Source organism: Bombyx mori, chromosome 8 (genome assembly GCF_030269925.1).
Source record: "Bombyx mori chromosome 8, ASM3026992v2".
Classification (NCBI taxonomy): Eukaryota; Metazoa; Arthropoda; class Insecta; order Lepidoptera; family Bombycidae; genus Bombyx; species Bombyx mori.
Window position 1 is genome coordinate 3,281,606 of NC_085114.1, and position 22,424 is coordinate 3,304,029.

At 37.7% G+C, this 22,424-nt stretch overlaps 1 protein-coding gene across 3 annotated transcripts in view; it reads right to left on the minus strand.

Annotated features, from left to right (window-relative positions):
- The window catches only part of LOC100500932 (inorganic phosphate co-transporter), a 100,095-nt gene that overhangs the window by 3,409 nt on the left and 74,262 nt on the right, over positions 1-22,424 (minus strand). For 2 of the 3 annotated variants that reach the window (XM_012689556.4, XM_012689555.3), the window contains exons 2-8: positions 12,842-13,020; positions 10,093-10,211; positions 9,631-9,760; positions 9,057-9,144; positions 8,520-8,746; positions 7,216-7,365; positions 596-728 (exon numbers count right to left, since the gene is read on the minus strand). In XM_012689556.4, the coding sequence (XP_012545010.1) occupies positions 596-728; positions 7,216-7,365; positions 8,520-8,746; positions 9,057-9,144; positions 9,631-9,760; positions 10,093-10,211; positions 12,842-13,020 (1,026 nt within the window). Of the gene's footprint in view, positions 1-595; positions 729-7,215; positions 7,366-8,519; positions 8,747-9,056; positions 9,145-9,630; positions 9,761-10,092; positions 10,212-12,841; positions 13,021-22,424 lie in introns of those variants that run through there. The other variant, NM_001195705.1, reaches the window with a different exon arrangement.

Sequence of the window (22,424 nt, forward strand, 5' to 3'; positions counted from 1 at the left end):
CGTTGCTAACGCTCGCGCTGGCCTGTAACAGGTATTAGGTATACTACGCGCATGCGTTCGAGTGCCACGCATTCACTCTAGGTCTGTCTCTTTCTATTCCATGGTAACGTTAAACGTTTATCGTAACCTTGTTGAAAGTTGCATTAGAAGTTTCACTTCAATGATACGAAAAACTACCCTATATATGTATAGTCTATGGATATGGTAACTCATTTTTTTTAACGCTTTTTTGTCATTAATTTATATTTGTAAAATAAGGCAAAAGGGACGAGACAAAGAAAACAATAACACATTAAAAAAACTGTTTTTAAATTAATTTTCATGTATCATTCATTTATGAACATACTTTTCGTTTCAATTGAATGTCTACCTTCTTCGAATATTTCCCGCTGAATTGCACAAAAACTGTCATGGAACTTCGATTTCACTAGAAAATTTAGCTCTTAGAGGTACGTACCGACCTACTTTATTTATATTAAATAATTCTAGGCCCTACCAACGAAATAAAGAATACACTTCATTGAAATTCACATTACCTAAAACCTAACCTAACATAACCTAGCTACGACCGAAAAAAAGTAATATATTCACTTACCAATGCTGTTAATAATCTTCCTGACCTGAGTGTGGTTGAATCGTCCACTGGACAACATCCAGTCGGCGACCACAGATATGAACATCGAGAACAACCACATGCACAGATACGGCAAGGCCGAAACGAAACCGTTCTGCGGACAAATTTAAGTATAAATTAAAAAAAAAACTCATCGGTTAATGATGTTGTTTAAATAAAGTATAAAGTTACTAAATACTAAGTGGCAGTGGTAAGATTAAGTATCTATAGATACGTAAAAAATAACACACACACAGAAAGAATACATTGGAGATACATTTTTTTAATTGTTTCTTGTAGTATTGTTCTTTACATTATGATGTTTTAATATTTTAATACCATTATAGAAGAGCTACAGTTTTGTTTGGAGTTGTTTATTTGCCTTATATTTCACGGGTGATATAGCCATTAAACAACAAAATTGAAACTTCGATCTAATGTCTCAAAGTTGGATTGATTATTTATGAACGGTAAACACTTTTCACCGGACAAGCCGTGACCTCATTTAGCCATATACGCAATATAAAAAATTTAATTAAAAAAATTAACTGTTGACTCCAATTCATTATGAATGCTCGCACTATACCTATACGCAATATCATTTTTTTTATTATAAAATAAACTCTTGACTTCAATTATTATTCATTATGAATGCTCGCATTCAATAGTTTTTTGTCAGATTTAATAAAATGTTATCTTACGAGTCTTATCATTTACATAGCCTTAGAACTGTAATCGTTCAATACAAGCTAAGCTATTTATTGCAGCGCTCAAAGAAATAATCTGTATAATGAAGAAACAGTACATATTAAATTTAAAAATAAAAATTTAAATTTAAAAAAAAAAGACATGGCCGTTGAATTTCTTGCCAATTCTTCTCAGGACCGAGGTTAGTTTTTGTGAATTGGCGGTAGTTCTTTTGACGTTCAACAAGTATGTACTTTCATTTATTTTTTTTATTTAATTTACTTCAGATTTTACATCCATATTACACGTCTTAATTACATTGCATTAACATTTCATTTATACTAAAATTAAATAAAAATAATAACTAATCTCGGACTAAAACAAAAACAATAATAATAATAATAAAAAACAAAAAATCAAATAATAATAATAATAAAACAAAAACTCTAAATTAACATGAAAACTACCTTAACCTAAAGGCTGGTTTGGATCCAGAGTGCTCAACATGCACACGTGTCCATTGTTGCATTATTGGGCAGTCCAGATCCATCCGTGAGGCGAACAGCCGTAGGTAGCGGTTGCGACTGACCCGCACACGGCGAATTAGGGAAGCAATTCGCTTACGAATGATTGCTGCGAAGCTATCTATTCGCGCATCCGCAAACATCCCCGACGCACCGCAGTGACGCGGCAGCCACATCAGCGCTCTGAAAGCGTTATTATACTGGACACGCAGGGTGCTGTAAGATTTCTTGGTATACTTAACCCATAGGCTGCACGTGTAGAAAGACTGGCAGTATGCTCTAAAAAGAGTAGCTTTTACCTCTGCAGTACACCGCGCGAACCTACGGGCCAGCATATTACCCCTGATTGATAACGCCCTGCGCTCCCTGTCCATGTCTACATCGTCTGCAAGCGTCTCAGTGACCCAGTGACCCAGATACTTGAATTGTGATACTTGTTTAAGGACACTGCCGTTGAGTATGACTGATGGGACAGTTTCGTAGGTTTTTCTGCCTGATTTAAATACCATCAGTTCGCTTTTAACGGCATTATATCTGAGCCCATGTTCCTCCGCATAACACTCGCATATCCTAATCAGCTTTCTGAGAGCCCTGATCGATGGGCTCAGCAACACCATGTCGTCTGCATAACTGATATTATTAACACACACACCATCAATGGAACATCCGACATTGGAATTGCTGAGCCCACGAATCAGGCGGTCAATGTATAGGTTAAAAAGGCTTGGCGATGACAAACCACCCTGTCTTACCCCACAATCCAGCCTATACATATCCGACTGCGACCCCGACCACTTCACAAAGTTGCTCTGATTACCATACCAGTATCTCAAGAGAGAAACAAACTCATGCGGCAAGTCTGTATCATTCGACAACTTATGCCACAACCTGTCATACGCCACCAGATCGAACGCTTTGGATAAGTCTAAAAAACAGGCGTATACAGGAGTGCCTCTGTCTGTGTAGTACTGGACGGTATGCTTGAGATTCAGTATAGCCGTTTCAGTCGAGAGTCCAGGTCGAAAGCCGAACTGGGCATCATGCAGCTTTACGTGTCTTCGTAACTGAATATCAATTATACCATCCAGCACTTTAGCGATGACTGTTGCGAGTGATATAGGTCTGTAGTTACCTAAACTGGATACATCCCCGGTTTTATTCTTAACTATCGGAACAACTACGGTCTTCATCATCGCTTTAGGCAAATATGAATGGCCTACACAGAAAGTGAACAACATGGCAAGCACTCTGGGCAAGTGAACACCTGCGTATTGTAGATGCTCAATACTCAATGAGTCATGACCAGGCGATTTTCCTCGCTTCATGTCACTCACCACCCGTGCAACCTGTTTCGCCGTGATTCGCGTAATTGGTTCCCCAAGCCGAATATCACTCGCACCAGCATTCGCTGTTACCAATGGAGACTTAACTCTAAAATGTTCCCTAAATGCATTGGCAATCTGACCGGAGTCGCTTATACCCTCAACGCTCCCTGGGACACTCGGCTTCGGATTCAACTTATTTGTTTCCTTCCAAAATTTCGAAAAATCTTTTGCTGAATGTTGTGTAGCAAGTATATCCATTTTAATTTGAGTCTGGTTCTTTTTGCACCACTTTACTTTGTCTTTAAAAGTTCTCCGTGCTTCCCGCATTTGCTGATACGCGTGACCAGATTTCGGTTTTCCAAGAGCGATCCAATTATGAAATCTAAGCCGAGCCTCCCTATGTGCATCTTTACAATGTTTGTTCCAACCCATAACATACATATTTCTCTTACGTCTGCGCTTCAAATTATAACTTGTGGAACATTCCGCAGCAGCACTACGAAGTGTGCTTACTATTTTATCGTACATTTTATCGATAATCAGTCTATGTTCTAAGTTATTACAAGCTATATCTCCACACTTTTGCATATCGTTTGGAAAATCTATATCTCGCAAATTAGCCGAACAAACTTCCCAATATTGATTAATCTGGGCCCTATCTCTGTCACCCCAAGTAGCACTATCAGGCACATAGCCTTGTTGTGCTAACTTGGGCACTAAAACTTGAAGATCACAGACCAATTCGACCGCGAAATGATCAGACCACGATACTTCGTATCTTATATTTACGCTGCTAACGCTTTTTGTAGCGACCTCAGTCGTGATTATGTGGTCTAACCATGACGTAGTTCCCCACGCGTCACTCAAATAAGTGTATGAATTTGAAAGTACACCCAAACGTTCCACGTCAACGCATGTCCATTTTTGTTCAACACAAAAGTCAAGAAGTTCCGTACCAAACAGTGAACCCGGGTGTGCGTTAAAATCACCCAGTATATACGCAGAATCTACACTACAAGTTTCTATAACAGCATTTATCTCTGCAAGGCAGTCTATGAACTCGTCTAGATTATTCGCGCTGTCCGTCGGCATATAAACAGAAAAAACAAGAAACTCACGTTCATCAAGAGCCACTTTAACTGCCGCAATACGTGAGTTTACACAGTCAATCACCGATACCGCGTGAAAAATATTTCTACGCCATAAAATTCCAAGTCCACCGTGGCTTCGACCCTTCAGTGGTCCGGCTGTAACGTCCACTGAAGATTTTCCGATGTATGCGAAGTCCTGATGAATATTTCCAAGATACGGGACTTCATCCGGAAGCAACCATGTCTCTTGCAGTGCTAAGAAGTCCGCCGTTTGACACAGTGTTCTCACGTAGTCAACGGCGCTTATTAGTGAGTGACAGTTAAAACTAACAAATTTAATTTTATTTATTTTTCTGTGTGTGTTCAGATTCATAATTGTGTTTAAAGTTAACAAATTTTCTCACAGCCACTCCTTCTGGCCATAAGGCGTTGTCTAGAAACAGCGTTAATTTCGCATTAGGTACAAGCATTTTATATGCGCTGTACTGCCTCTGTACTTTAGATTTTATTTTGTGTAACATGACACGAACTTGCGTTTTGTTATAAATATAATCTACAATGTCATTTTCTGATGTAGTCTTGTCCACATTATTGACAAACAAAGGCACGCGAATATCTGCCGCTTTAAATTTCTGATCTGCACTATTACGCGCCTTGCCCTCCACAGTACTAAATCGGTTTCTATATCTCTTTCGCTGTGCCAAAATCCACTGTTCGTTCGGTTCCTCAGCCTTCCATTCTCCTTCTGCAGTTACAACCTTCGCCAACAACTTATTTGTCGAACCGACGCCATTCGGCTCTGGCGTAGATGCCGCCTTATGCGAGTATTGCATGCACGAGCCGCGTTCTGCAGCGGGGTCCACCGTCTGCGCAGGCGCAAACGTATTGCCGTTCAAAGCCGCAGTACTGAAGTTTCGGACGACGAACTCCACGCGCCGATCGCCAGTATCGAGGCCAGTGGCGGCGGCCGCGGCGGTGGCGCAGGAGCGCTCATGCTCATGATTTGCAATGCTTACCTCCGCGTGTGAACAATAAGGTGGCTCGATCGGGCTACTGTCTAAGTAATAACTATTCGTTAGTATACCCCCGCCTCTCTTTGTATTAATGTGACCTTCGGCGTTATGTAGATCGAAGTTATTATTCACTAAAGATGCACTTTTCAGATTATAAAGCTCATTTTTTATTTCATTTAACTTATCCTCCGTTACATATGATTCCTTAATTGTTTGTATCTCCTTTTGGATGACGAGTATGTCTTTTAAAAGCTTAGTCGCGTCGAGATGATCAAAATGTACAGGCGGTAACTTTTGCAAATCTCTAGCCACAAAAGTTGGAGTTAATTCCGGGTCAGTTTCTTTAAAAAGACTGATAACATCAAAAAGATCGCGATGCATTCGGCCTTCCCTTCTACGTGTTCTCTTTCGTTTTGAAGTCGTCACAGATTCAAACAAAAGGCTTTTAGCATTTTCAATTTCTTCCACGGAGAAAGACGTTGAACATATACGCACCAAACTGTCTTCACTCATCACATCTATTTTATTTTGTATGAAAGCAAGCACTTCACAAATCACGATGTTGCAATTACTACATTTTAAAATGCGGGTCGTCATCTTTGTGCGATGAGTCACTAGACAACAACAACAACGATGCGTACACTCGCTGTCGCTAACGAGACCGGACTGGATGTTTTTGATTACAGATATGTTTTTATGTAAATTAAATCGCGTCCGGGTGTGCTTACCATCTTATTTACATTTATGTTGAATAATTTTTTTTTAATTTGATTTGATAAACTATAGTTTTTAACTCATCAAGCCATCTTGCGGTCAATATCTAAACAATTATCGCGGCCCTGGCTCAACGTTCAAATTCATATGTACTAATATAGGTACTAAAATCTATATTTTACTAATATTGTAAGATGAAATCTCGCACGGAAATAGACATGGTAAACAAAACATCGTGAGCAAGACAAAGCCGGGTATATCCGTTAAATTTATTAAGTTAAGCGCATCGTCAATCATCGAAGGCACGATTTAAAACAAAATTGCTGACGTCGAATCAGTGATAATTAAATAAAAACATGTATGCGGTAATTACCTTTGAATGTTCAAATAGTCTGTCAATTAACGTTACAAGTTTCAAGGTGTGTTAGCAAATGAAATGCATAGCTATTTCTAGTTAGATTAGGTTCAAATTCGGCGAGAATCTAGTTATTGAGCAATGATTCAGACCGCCAATTGTTCAATTGACCGCAAATGAACTCAACCTCGCGACAAAATATGAATTACGGCACGCTAAGTTTGGATCATTTGTTGAATTGAAACTGAAAACTGAAAATAGACCTATTATAAGAATAGCACTATTTGGTCACATCCATCTTAATTCATGCGCTTAATTCATGAGCATACTTCATAATTTGAAGATAAACTTTTCATTGCCTATTTATGTAATAATGTTAAAGAAATTTCAAAATTTACTGTTTACCCACTAGAATATCATAATAACATTATTATCAAGGTAATTTTATCAAATTAAATATTTAAGCGTTTAATGTGCAAAACTTCCAATCTGTTTTAAAATGGAGCCATTTAATTTAATTTAGTCATTGTTCCAAATGAAAAGACATAGTGGTTGTCTTTGCCTTTGCCTGTTCAGAAATACCAAAAAATTCGTTGTGCCAATATTTAGATGCTTGTCAAACTTTTTGCGGCCTCTATGAATGTTTCTTTTTCACTACCGATTCGCTGGTAAGATGCTATTCCATGTACGAGCGGACGGGTAGGTGAGCTCACGGGCTCAACCTGATGTGACCCAATATGCTAACACTAGCCCTAGCAAGAACAATGCTTCGCATAATCTAAAACCGGATCGGAATCGCGACCCACTAACAAGATCCGGCGAGAAACTCAGTGGACTGTGTCTGTGGGTTCCACAAATGTCAACAAAGCTATTCGACAAAGGCATTTACTTACATCTTTGATGGAGAAGTGTAGAACTTGTCTCATAAATGTTGGCAATTCGGTGAGCAGAGTCTCATAGCCGTAGTTCTGTCCGATGTGGGCCAACATAATCGCCCAGAACGGCATCGAAGTAAGAATCTTGCCCCAGGGTATGGGTGGCGACTGTAATAAGATAAATTATAATGTAATCCAATGTCTAGTTAGACAAGATCTTACCCTATTTATTTGTTTTCTTGGTTATTTTCTGGCTTAAGTCATCACTAATACCGACCTCAGCTTAGTACCATTAGCAGGAATAACATCGTGTATGTAATAAAAATCAATACCCGCAAAATTATTATTTGCGTAATAATAACTGGTGGTAGGACCTCTTGTTAGTCCGCACGGGTAGGTACCACCGCCCTGCCTGTTTCTGCCGTGAAGCAGTAATGCGTTTCGGTTTGCAGGTTAGGGGCAGCGGTTGTGATTATACTGAGACCTTAGAACTTATGTCTCAAGGTGGGTGGCACATTTTATAAATGTCTATGAGCTCCAGTAACCACTTAGCACCAGGTGGGCTGTGAGCTGGTCCACCCATCTAAGCAATAAATAAATAAAAGCATAGTTGAAGTAGTGAACTAATCCGGCTAGTTAATTCCGGTGTTACCCTGTTTAAAGTTAATTATTGAATGCAATTCAGACTTTAATCTCATGTCTCAAGGTCTAATGTTTTATAGGCATCACTTACATACCTAAATTACGTTTAATAAGGTAGATAAAGGTATATGGACGTTTAATGATTAATGTTGTGATAAGTTGCTTTTCTAAAATCTAATTTTGAGTGCTTATAGAAACTAGTTTGTAATTTAAACGAGCGTATTTTATAAATTTAATATTAATAAAAGATTGTTAACAAAAACATATGAGAACGAGACGCAAGAATGTGCCAATACCAGAGACGGATTTACCCTAAGGCCTAGTGCGGCCAGATTTAGGAGCGGCCCCAATCGTGTCAAAACTTATTATAAATTTCTTATCTACTAAAACTTATTATAATATTAAATTTCTAAATCTATTTAGATAAAGTTTGGCAATAAAGTAATTTCATTATGTAGTCTATATGGTGGATGCTGAGAAAGGGGCGGCTGATGGCTTGGGGCCTAGGGCGGCCGAGACTGCAAATCCGCCACTGGCCAATACATATTTTTTTTTTACCTCCACTTCCTAATTAACGTAGTCCCCTATGGTAGACTGTTAGAGAATGCTTATGGCATTAAGTCCGCTTTTATACTTTCTAGTATAGAGAAGTTATAAATAAATAAATAGACAATACTCACGCTAGATCCGGCGGCACCCCAAAGAGAGCTGACGATGTACTTCTTCTCGGTCTCTTTGATCCGGGGACACTGTTCGGGGTCCTCGGATACGAAGAACAGGAACGCGAGGCACCAGACCGTTCCGATCATGCCAAACACGTAGAAGATCGAGGGCCAGCCGCCGGCGAAACCATACGCCGACAGCAGACCGGACAGCGGCATAGATATAACCGTACCGAACTGAGCACCTGTTGAGCAATACGATGCTCTAAAACTTCTTTTTTTATTGCTTAGTTTGAGGGTTAAGTGGTTACCGAAGCCCATAGAAATCTACAACGTAAATGACGCCACCCATCTTGATCTTGATATGAGTTCTAAGGTCTCAGTATAATTACAACGGCTGCCCCAACCTTCAAACCAAAACGCATTACTGCTTCACGGCTGAAATAGGCAGGGTAGTGGTACCGACCCTTGCGGACTCACAAGAGATTCTACCACCAGTAAATATGGTAGGTTTTCTTGAACACAATAGTCATTAAATAATTTTGAAATACCAACCGGCATATACGGCAGCACCCATTCTACTTCTCTCATTCGGCGGCACCCACTTGGCTAGCATAGCGTGAGTGCACGGCACGATGGGCCCCTGTGTACACAAAAAGAAAAGAAAATATGTAGCTACGCAACAAAAAATATGCTTCACTTTGCCTCCTACTATTAAATGCTTTTTTCATTATTATTGACTAAACGAGCAATACAGCTCCACAGACTTAGGGAGATATTAGTCATAAAGTCCTTAAGCAGATATAAAGGTCGTCTCCAGTTTTAATATGCAGATGAAATAGGGTTGAACCTATTAGGTCTCGGGCGCAACAAATGTAAATTTTGCTTTAAACTTACTACCATTTTAAAGTATTTTTTTATTATTATTATTTTATTACTTTATTGATGCACAAAACAAATTACAATCATTACAGTACATATTAGCTAAATCGTACAAGTAGTACCTAGATCTAATCTGGATTGCAATCTAAATTTCGCTATTGAAAACACAATTGAAATTACAAATATTGATAACTAGCCATTGTTAAATAAGATATCCTTCACACATCTGACAAATCCGTCCACTCACCTCTCCCAGCCCTTGTATGAACCTGACGACGATGAGCCATCCGTACCCAGCTTCGGCGGCGACCGGCACTAGCAGACCGAACACCGAGTTTATCAGCATACCCACTCCGAGGAACAAGCGAGCTCCGAACCTATTTTAAGTGCCATTAAGTACATTATAGATTGTTGCTTAACATACATTTAGGTTACTTTTTAGGAGAGTAAAAGAGTTTAAATTATAAAATACCAATGTATTAAAATATTTTCGAATTAAGCTTAATTCATTATTTCTAAATTCGTAACTTTTCTTTGATACGATATCCAATTTAGTTTTAAGTTAATTGAGAAGGACAGTGGTTGTCAAATTAGAATTGGCGTAATAAAAAACCTTTAAAATTTGGATTCGAATATACAACAATAATAAATTGCGAAATATAAAATTTGTAAAATAAAAGTTTTAAGTTTTAAATAGAACGAAACGAACCTCTTCGACAGAATCCCGAAAGGAATTTGTGTGATGACATAACCGTAGAAAAACGACGATAAAATATAGCCTTGTAATGAAGAGTCCCAGGCGTAGTCGCCGTCTTGGGTTGAGACCACCTGTCATAAAAAAAAAGAGGCTTTATATATATTTCTTAAAATATATTATCTGTAGCGAGTATAATCAAATTTTTTTGTTAGTCTGACGTTTCTAAGCGTAGAAAGTGTCAAAGCGAACTGTCATAAGTCTGGGACGGAAAAAGAAAAAAAATTAAAAAAGTACTTATACATACTATCCTGAGTACAATGTAGGAGAATAAAAGAATTAGACTTAGAATTGAACACGCGCGTCAGATTCGGAATGTTAAGCGACGAGCGTCATTTTCTGAGACGCGTTTATTAAATATAAGATTGGATTGTCCAATGAGCAGAATAGGATCATTGATTAGCAATAAAGGATTCTTATAGCACCTAGAACATTATGCTACACAAATGTGAACACATTGGTAAACGTTGAAGATAAACATTGAAGACAGTGAACTGCGAATAATTATAGGATTTAGTAATGAAATTTGACAGTATAAGCTTGGTGTGATTATAGTCCCTATGCAAAAGACTCGAGTAACCATTTAAATGGTTACTCGAGTCTTTTGCTTTTTTTTTTTTTTTTTTTTCCACAGGAGAAAATCGCCGGATCCCCACCCGCGCGGCAGGTGGGGTATGTGGGAGTTGAACCTCACTAAAAACTCCTGCCGCTCACAACCGGCGCCCTACCTCGGACCGGGCCAGAGCCCAGTCGGGGCTATTGAAACGGCGGGACAGGGTTGACGCAGAGCACATTACATCCATCCCACCGTCCCACGGACGCCGGACCGGTGGCCGCCAGCGAAACGACCACCGGTTCCCTCGTTCAGCGGGCCGAGAGCCCGCTTTGATGGCGCCGCGTTACACCTTCCCCCAGAGCGGTCGGGGGAACGCGGTCTACCATCACCCGGCTTCCTATTGCGGGTGAGCGTGCAGAGCACGCCACCCCTCGTCTGGGTCCCTCCCCGCACAAAACGGGTGGGACCCCTAGCTCTTAGGGGGCCAGGTCACGGATACGACCCCGGTCCCGACCCCCTGCTCGGCGGCGGCGGGTTTCTGCGTAGTGAGGAGAGCTTTCCCTCACTCGCCCCGCCGCCTCCTTCTGCGAGATGGTGCACTCGCAGAAGTCGAGCATAGCCTTCCATGACTCATCGCTGCCAAGCATCGACGCCACGACGCCAGGCAGCGACAAGTCAGGTCCTATCTTTGCGACCAGGACACGGCGCTGCACCTCCCAAGCGGGGCAGACAGCGAGCGTATGCTCCGCCGTGTCCAGGTCGTGTCCACAATGGTGACACCTCGTCGTCGGCTCAGCCCCTATCCGGCGCAGGTACTTCCCGAAGCATCCGTGCCCGGTCAGCATCTGCACCAGACGAAAGGTGAGACGTCCCTCGCCACGATTCACCCAGTCATCAAAGACCGGGTAAACCGCCTCGACGGTCCGTAGCCCCCACGTGGGGTTGGCCAATCGCCTCGACCACGACTCGAGCACGGACCGCCGAGAATGGGCCTTCCGCGCCCGCAGCTCACTCTCGGGGACACGGAGTCTTTTGCTTAAGTTAACTTCGGTTGAACTTTGAGCCAATTTCCCCAAGCCCTGTAATCTAAATACATATATATTAAAGTCGGCGTGTGTGTGTATGTATAGGTGTTCCCTGTAGACTCCGAAAAGGTTGGACCGATTTCGCTTAAATTTCTCACTGGCCTAGCGAGTGATGCTATGAAGTTCAATAGCGATTTGATCAAATTCAACTCGACCAGCAAAGCCGGGTTTGACTAGTAATTATAAATATAAATATATTTACTAACAATCACGCCACGTTAACTGGTCCCGTGGTAAGTTCGTAAAGAACTTGTCTTACAGGTACCAGATAACGGAAATATATGTAAGATTTTTATTATACACATACATATATTTAATATACATCCATAACCCTGGAAAAGACATCTTCTATTTATCATACAAATATCTTCCCTTGGTGGGATTCGAACCCGCGACCCCCTCGTGTAGTGACCATGTCACTTACCACTACACCAGACGGCTCTTATGTACATGGCATTTAGTATTTTCCCTTTAAATATCCAAAGTGGAATAGAACGAAATTGACTTTTTGACTTTTGCCAATAATTTCAACAGTCGGTGACTTGAGTTCTTCTACTATGTGTTCAGTTCTCATCTTTAGATCACTGTGAAATTACAGCCCTGCCCATAGCTCTTTTTGGGATCCTTGTATTTAAATGTTATATATTGTTGGCAGTACAGATTACGTCACAACGATCGAAGTTTCTAACTGTAATCTTATCTTTAAATTGGTTATATACACGCCATTGTACTTGTACTAACTATGTTATCAAGGTACACTTCAATCGGATATTACAATATCATTAGGTATACCTCATGGTAATAGTATCTTGCTTTTTTTTGTGATATCATATTTTGTTTAATTAGTGAAGTAGATATTTAGTATGGATTATGGATTTAAGTAGGGACTTAAGCAAAATCCAATAAAGACGAAAATTTATCAATGTTGTTTTTGCATTAACAAAATTATTATTGATAACACGAGTTAGACGAACAAATTAAAGTTTTATTAGCCGGCGGCATATTGGCTTTATGACTATAAAATCCAAAGTCTTAAAAAAAAGCATTAATCCTAAATACTCACGCTGGTTTTGTTAGGATTGACTGGGCCGCATTCGGTGTCTATCTCTTCAGCGATGACAGTAAGAGCTGTGTGGTTGACCATAGCAACGATGGCGACCGACATGTTCGTCCTCATGATGTAAGCGTTTGCCATTCCGAGAAACAGCATGAACGTAACCCAGTGCCGAGTTCCAAGCCCGCCTGTGGACAAAATAAAAACAAAATTAAAAAAGTTGAACTGTAGGTATTTATTACCCTTGTTCAGTATGCCAATCAGCTTTTTAGCGTTGCGGTAAAGGATACTCAATTATTATCATACAAATATCATACAATTGATTAAATAAATCAACTACATATGACACATTAAGATGGGTCGAAACTTTTCGATAAACACCAAAGACAATATGAGTTGACGTAATCTATGGCTTTAATTTCATTGAATGTAATAAGAGTCGGTCGGTATAACGGTCGTCTGGTGTAGTGGTAAGTGACATGGTCACTACACAAGGGGGTCGCGGGTTCGAATCCCGCCAAGGGAAGATATTTGTATGATAAATATAAATGTCTTTTCCAGGGTTATGGATGTATATTAAATATATGTATGTGTATAATAAAAATCTTACATTTATATCCGTTATCTGGTACCTGTAACACAAGTTCTTTACGAACTTATCACGGGACCAGTTAACGTGGCGTGATTGTTAGTAAATATTTAAAAAAAAAAAAAGAGTGGCCCTAAGATTATGAACTAGTTTCGCCGCTATTTATCAAAACTCAAACAAAAAATACTGAAATAATATATGTTTTGTAGATTACTTGAATAATATATTTTAAAACGCCAAATAAAAACTACAATGTAACCTTCAATGACGTAAATACTAAGACTTAATTTTAAATACATACGTCTCATTATTAATTACGACTTAATTTAAAAAAAGGTTAGCTATTCCTGAACTGATAATATTATCAAAAAACTAACATGCATTATTTAAACTAAGCTCTCATTATTTAGTTATACTTCTTTTGAAAACAGAACAAGGCCACGTTTTATTGAATCTTAGCGTGTTAACTTTCAAATATTAATTTCATTCTTTGAACAACTGGTGTACTGGTGGTAGAACCTCTTGGTACCAACACCCTGCCTATTTCTGGCGTGAAGCAGTAATGCGTTTCGATTTGGAGGGTAGGGCAGCCGTTGTACGGTTAAAACTGAGACCTTAGAACTCATATTTCAAGGTGGGTGGCGCATTTACGTTGTATATGTCTATGGGCTCCAGTAACCACTTAACACCAAGTGGGCTGTGAGCTCGTCCACCCATCTGGGCAATAAATAAATAAAAACAGTAAATTTAAAAGGAAGTCACATAAAAAAATTAAAAAACAAAAAATGTTGCCATTTGCTTTTGATTTCAGACTAGCACGACCCACTAGGTTCTCAAGGTAAATAAATACCTTAAATTGAATTTTAGCTTCTTGAGACATGAGGTCGAAATTCGCACTATTGTTTCTGCGACACAAAATATGAACAAAATGGCGGCACCAACACGCGTAAATACCTTTTACGAAGATAATTTTTTTCGGATTAAATTTGCCGCGATCGTGGAAGTTGTCTGTCTATGAATTATAGATTGAGGTTCTTAAAATCATATATAGATACAAAATATCCTAAGATCACACAAAATCGCACAATTTTTATTTAGAAATAATAATTAAAAAACATATATGAATATTTCATTTGTCAACTAAGTTTTATGTCTAAATTTATGTACACAAATTAATAGAGAAACTTTCAAAACTATTTAAAAAAAAAAAAACATCACGTTTTACACATATATTAAAATAGAATTCAGTCATCATCGGTTTGCGTCAATCGATCTTATGCTAATATTTATAACTTCTCCAAAAATATATATCAGTTAAAGAATTAGGGCTGTCAATTCATTCTTTGCGTTATTCCAAATTACGTTTAGAGAATACATAGAGAATATATACTGAAGAAATAATTTGTAGAATCAGATCCTTGTATCTAATTCTGTATATGACGAAAATTATGATACTGAAATTTTATGTGGAAACTACACCAGGAAGTAATTTCAAATAATATAATAATATAGCATTTATACACACACCCATTCGCGCCTAGGGAGCGAATAGATAGGGAAAAAAATACATACAGATTTCGTTCAAATGGCAAAACGTCCAAAGGTTTTAAGTATAGTGTAACAAAGTCCGCTAGCTAGAATGTAATGAATGTAGAATAGAAGTAGAATGTAATGAATATAGAAGGCAGCGGCTTGGCTCTGCCCCTGGCATTGCTGAAGTCCATGGGCGACGGTAACCACTCACCATCAGGTGGGCCGTATGCTCGTCTGCCTACAAGGGCAATAAAAAAAAATCTAATGTGCTTTCAAGAGATTTAAAACATTAATTTGACTATCAGTGTGCTTAGTCTAGTGCGAGTTTTTTAACGTTCTCGACAGCGTAAAAGTTAGCTCATATTTTTATGGAATGGGATCGTTCGCGTACGTTTGCCGCTAGGGGCGCTGTTCCAACTGCATACAAAATTGAGTTAACTTTTACGCTATCGAGAACGTTAAGAAACTCGCACTAAGCACACAGTTAACAAACCAAAATGGCAAACATTTACAATGCCCAATCGTTTTTTGATGCAATTTATATGCACATTACAAACACAACGCATCGCTAGTAAAATAATACCTACTGCTAACTATGTACATATTTATAATTCCTTATTTGACGATTTTTCAAAAACCAAAATATGATATGTTTGAAATATGCAAACTTTCAAATTCATCATTTTCACATTCAAATAATTCGGTTTAAATACATAAGTACACAATTATTTATATTTTTTTCAGTTTTAATAAATATATTTTATAAGGCATTAAATCACGGTAGCCCTGTGTATATTTGAGCACATTATTGATTTTGGCTGAAGTTACTGTGAGCCGAATAAGGCCGGACACATACTATCCGTCCGTGCTTGTCAGTCAGGTAAGCGTGACACGGTGCATACATTTGTACTAAACCACATATTGTGTCAAATTTTTTCATAAGAATACGCTACTATGTTGGTAATTTTACTAATGATCTCGTTATTGTGTCATCAAATATAGAAAATTATCGTTTGAAGTGCCACATGACGCTATAAAAATTTAGTCAAGAAATATTAAGTGATTTTTTTTTCTAAGTCCGATATCAATCAAATATAGATGATAAGTCCTATATTTTACGATCATAGTGTTTTAAAATTGTTGAGTATGTAGGAGGTACTAAATGAAAGTATATAGAAGCCAAACCGTCTGATGTATTCTTAAAAAAATAAATCTCGAACATATAAACCCATCGGTTCGTTCGACATGCGTCCGCGTCCGCTTAAAATAAACCTGTGACGTCATTGTGACATACGAGAGCACGCGGAAATACGGTAAAATGTAAAAGAGTTTATGTAACTCAACAAACTTCTTACTAATAAATAAAGATATGCAGATTTTTTTTGTTTACGATAGTTTTTTTTGCTAATTTCAAAAAAACGTAATTTTTTTTATTTATTTTTTTATTGCTTTGATGGTTGGACGAACTCACAGCCCACCTGGTGTTAAGTGGTTACTGGAGCCCATAGACATCTACGACGTAAACGCGGTCACGCAAACTAAAGTATTCGATACATCCGAAATAATATAATAACAAACGTGATATTAAACCTTAAAAGTGATTTCAATGTAGAACAAAAATGCATAACCTCTGTGTTTATAATTGGTTTAGACTTGAAGAGAGTGACATCTACGTAAATCACGCCCCTAACCGTGACTAATGCGACTGTCAATTGTCAATACACACGCGTGATGCGTATTGACAGTCGCCAACGTTGGTCGACGACTGCTAACGTTCTTGCCTAACACCTGTCCTATTTTTCTTGTGATGTAATCACGCATCCTATTGAGTTGAGTGACTGTTACAATTTAAAACCGGTTAAATCCGTTCGCTTTCCTGACCGATCTTTACCAGACCTCACACTGGATCATTCGCAACGCCAATGCGAAGATTTCCTTCAAATTCCATCCACAATTCAACTTTTATATATTTAAAGACATACAAAGCTGATAATCAAGTGGGCAATTCGAATGAAATATTAATCTACTTCTTCCTGCATTCTCTCAAATCAGCAAAGCACGCCCTCTTATCATGCTAGATAGAGCATTGGCATGAGCTTTATTTACGACTGACCGCCTGACTGACGTCAACCCTTTTTAGGCTATATCTCGAGTATTAGGTTTATCCATTGCCTCATGCCATAGGTAGGGACTTTTTATGTTTCTTCCGATGTTTATTTTTTGCATCATCTGTTTATTTTTACGTACGAAACGTCTTTCATATTAATTTCAGTCTAAGTAGAATTTCAAAACGTGTGCCAAAAAAGTAATATAACAAAAATACACATTGTGAGCATCATATTTTTGGCTGTGTACCGGATTGTTTCCGCCAAAAAACTCACCTAGAATTTGTTGGGTAATAGTTATCGCAGAAAAACCGAAAATAACATCACCATTTTTTAATTCGTATTTTCAAACGTACATATGTACCTACGTATAAAAACATACTCAGGAGGAAAGGCATTCGCAAACAAAAGACAAAAGATTTTTACGCGTGTCCAAGTGACTTTAAATGAACCTTTAGTGTGTATATTTGAACGAGACAGACAGAAAAGCCTTGCAGCCTAGTAATGTGCGTGTTATCTTAAGGAGCTACGGGTCAAATCATGAAAAATCGAAATGTTTAACTTTGCCTAGGCAGAATAAAAAAATCGGTTGTCTGTAAAGTCGGTTTATTGACGATAGTTGAACGTGACAACGTCATAAAAAAATACGCCTCAGAGCGAGGTAACGCCACATGAGTCATGTTTTTTCGTGCGTGCAGCCGGCTCCATCGAATTATAAGACGTTGTCACGTCAATATTTGAAGTTGGATTGCAAAAAAAGTTGAACATTGTTGAACACATGAAGAGAACATTCAAGAATGAATTATAAAGCGCAGAACATTTCTTTAGATTAATTTTAGAATTAAGTCTTTAATTTGTCGTATATAAGGATAAAATAAATTACTCAAAACAATAAATACAGTCCACGCCCAATTACTACAACGCAACAGGTCTTTTACGACACCGACGGTATAAGGCGGTACTATTTTCGGCCACAACACATCCATTTATATAACGCATATAGGCATTTTTATGCCTTGCAAAATTTATAAATCGATACAGCTAAGTACTGAATACTCTGAAAAATTATAACGAAGAGAACTTTTGAACTATCTTCGACTTGTAACGCGAAATGGCGATCAAACTTAGCTTAGCATTAGCGTTAACAGATATTAACTGCTAATTATTATTTTTGTGACGTCAAAAATAAAACTGGCTTAAAGGTTCACAGATATTGCATAATGTCAACTGACTGGTTCCGTCAAACTGGATTGGTGACGCATGGTGACAATCCTGACATTGACCCGACCGTGATGGTAATATAGAAAGGACATATGGGCCATTTTCGGCCCAGCTACTCGTGCTCTCAAGGACATTAATGAAATATCTATAAATATTTCATTTTTACATACTTATTATAAAATTTAAAGGTATTTTAATGGTGGGATAATTAAAATAATAAATAAAAAGAAATTAGCATGATTAAGCTACATTGATAATATTGAAGTGAATATTGAATAATAATCACCATTCAAAACGCTATCATTTGATACTACAAAATTATAATAAATTAACGTAAAATTAATTAATACCATAGCACTGTTTATAATCGTGACTATTGGCGATAATATCATAATTTATCGCAGCTTAACTACGTAACTCATCAGCGCGTAACATTGGCAAACGATGTTGGCCAAATTTAGGGGGCGCATTACGTCATTCTGCGTACTAATGGTCCCCTGGTAGTCGAAATTCGACTATAACAAGGAAGGGGGGCGGGGGTACTACCTCATAATAATGACAATAGACTACACTAACTGAACTAACAGGCTGTTTCAGACAAACGATAGCCAGAAGGTAATTAATTGGCTTCGTTTCAAAATTAGTAACCATTTTTTTAATTATTGTATATACTTATGAATGGACGAGTTCACAGACCACTTGGTGTTAAGTGGTTACTGGAGCCCATAGAAATCTACAAATTAAATGCCGCCACCCACCTTGAGATATGAGCTCTAAGGTCTAATTCGTTTCCAAATGATTCTTGTCCACCTGATGGTTGTCTGGAAGAGATCGCTCTTAGCAATAAGACCGCCAATTGTCCTTTTTTTGTATTTAATGTATCGCATTGTTTATATATTTTTTGGTGTACAATAAAGAATACTCTCTCTCTCTCTCTCTCAGTATAATTACAACGGCTGCTCCACCCTTCTAACCGAAACGCATTACTGCTTCACGGCAGAAATAGGCAGGATGGTGGTACCTACCCGTGTGTACTTACAAGAGGTTCTACCAACAGTAAAACAATCAAATTAAGTATAATCATAATGTGTATGTAATACATAGTGCCAAATAACTAACTTTGACCATAATATTTAGAGATTCATTCCACATATAAAGATTCCTAATTTGTTTTGATTATATCAAGGGTTGAAAGGCTATTTGGCATAAGCGACATTTCGCAACTTTATAGGAGAGCCATTTAAAGTTTAAAATTTGGAAAAAAATATCATAACAAAAAAACTTCTTCAACTATTTGAATGGAGTAAACTTAATCGAAGCTCAATCAAAACATCGAATTCTTGATACTTATCTATATATTTTATATAAAAATGAATTGCTGTTCGTTAGTCTCGCTAAAACTCGAGGACGGCTCGACCGATTTGACTAATTTTGGTCATGAATTATTTGTGGAAGTCCAGAGAAGGTTTAAAAGGTAGATAAATCCGAAAATGCTAGGAATTAAATAAAAAAAACAATTTTGTTTTCCCTTTGAAGTGTCCCCGTCGGACGGATTCCTTTTGTTTGTTTTGAGTTTATTTTATACAAAAGCTTTGATTGAGGCACTACGAAGTCTGCCGGGTCAGCTAGTACCAAATAAAACGCACCTTTAATAAAATTATAAATGTCGCATATTAAATTAACTGAAATGTCGCTTAAAGCAAATAGCCTTTCACCTCTCGATATGTATGTTATTATAGGAAACAAACAAACAAAAATCGCTCAATAAACAGAGAAGAGAAGGGTACAAAAATATTTTGGTCCTAAAAAAAATTTGACTTTTTGGCGGGAACGCGAGAAGTGAAGTTGTGTGACTTATTTTATTTTGTCTATTTAGTGTTTCTTCAGGTTTAAATGAGTAATAACGGTAGTTTATTAACTGTTTAGTATCTGTGAAATTGCGCAAATGTACGAAAACGAAACAAAACCGCTGAACGTATTAAAACTTCTCGGGATCCTCCAAAAAGTCCACTGAAAAAGTCTCAGTAAATGACCACCATTTTACTGAAATTATATTTCATCCCATATCAACTCATTTCATTTCATTTCGTTTTCATTTCATTTCATGCCATGTTTCATATTAATCAACTTCATTTCATTTCATAATATCATTTTTCATATAAAAAATGTTTTCATTAAAATTAAAATAAGACTTGACCTAAAGGTCTTAGTTACCAGATCATAAAATCCCTTTAAAAAAAAACTTAAAAATGTTAATACGAGGTATACAAAAATGTCGATATACAGAGTAGAAGAAAATGCTTCATTCAACTGTTCTATCTTTACCTATTTATAACAGTGACCAAAAGTGGGCGCGTGCTCTAACATAATTTGTATCTTTCATTAGGCGAACAGTCGAGCCCCTTCGGAAATGACGAGAATCCACACAATACACACTGACCAATACGACCAGTCGCGCAAACAATATCATTTGCTTTTTGTTGTGGTAATTTCAGGTGTAATTTGTTACGGTAGCATTAACTTTGAACTTGCAAAAACTAAAATTACTGCCACGCTTTTTTTGTTAAATTCGCGTTTATTTTTGTCTACATAATAATATTATTTCTGAATTTTCGAATGCTACACAGTTTTCGTAGTCACCGATGACGGTCGTAATGTTTTTGTATCGAAAAGTAGTATTAATAATGTCTGCGGCTTGCGAAGATTGAAGAAAATTAGTAACTGATACTTAATTAATATCTGTGACCTTTAGTTAAGACGCCTAATGTGCTCGTAGTTATGCGACGCGGTTTGTTATTGTCTAATATTAATCAATCAAACAATAATACAAACCATGGGGAAGTATATAGTACTATATACATATAAGTACATAATAATAATATAATATGTAGTATTTATTTAAATGAAACTCGAAAATTTTGTGTTTAAAAGTTGAAGTTAAAAAATTGAATTAAAAAAACTCGCACTACGCAGACAGACCTCACACTGGATCACCCGCTAATGCCATGCGTGAAGTATTCTTGAAAATATCAGAAATCAGCCGAGAAGTTTCGAAGTCTACAGGCCCTATAGTATAAGGAACGCACACCACACATATCGACTTTTATATACATATACAGATTTCGTATAGAGTATTTTGTTGATGCGTCTGTTCGAAACGCGCCCAATCAATCGATTCCGATAACTAGCTGACGTCACCCGGATTGGATTGCCATTTATTCATGAGTAGCGTATAATTGACCCAGATAGCCTGTATCGTTTCATCTTTTTCATACAATGAATAACAAACCTTTTTATTAACACTAAATTCTTATTAAACTTTATCTAGTAATCAGAATGCATTTCGATTATTTATTATCCGTTGTTATTATTATTCTACTATATTTATTTAAAATCTTATTAATTGCACAATTTTTTTTAAAAGATATTAAAAATACCATTTTTTAAAAACACTATATAAAAATATTGCCGCTCATGGCGGTGTCTACGACATAATTCACCAGTGGTTAGGACTTTAGCAGTAGGCAGCGGCTTGGCTCTGCCCCTGGCATTGCTGAAGTCCATGGGCGACAGTAACCACTCACCATCAGGTGGGCCGTATGCTCGTCTGCCTACAAGGGCAATAAAAAAAAACTCCAGAGTGAGAAGCCTCTTCTCAAGACGCACACTATCGAGGATAACTGCCTTCTTTAATAGGCCCCTAACCCAGCTAAATAACGAATGTTTCAATTGTTATTATTTATTATTATGTTATTATTCAGCCAAAAGGTGCCTGGGACTCGTCTTGCGGTTTCGTCGAAGTAGTAGTAAGCCCGTTTTTCGGTACGTATGTATTATATTTACTGAGATGGATTACATGCAAGGCGCTTTACTAATTCTAAACGTAAAAACTAAGCGTGATATTAATAATGTAACGAATTGCTACGAAACTTGAATCTCGCTTCGAACAGGCTTCTAGGGAGAAGGCAACGTCCAAAAAAAAAACTAAAGCTAAAAAAAACCTTTAAATATATATTTTTGGAAAATCATCTCACGTTTCAATTCCAGATTCAACAGATTAGACGCCTCACAAACAAAATAAACGTATAACTCAAATTGAGAATATTTTATTTGAGAACTAGCTGACCCGGCAGACTTCGTAGTG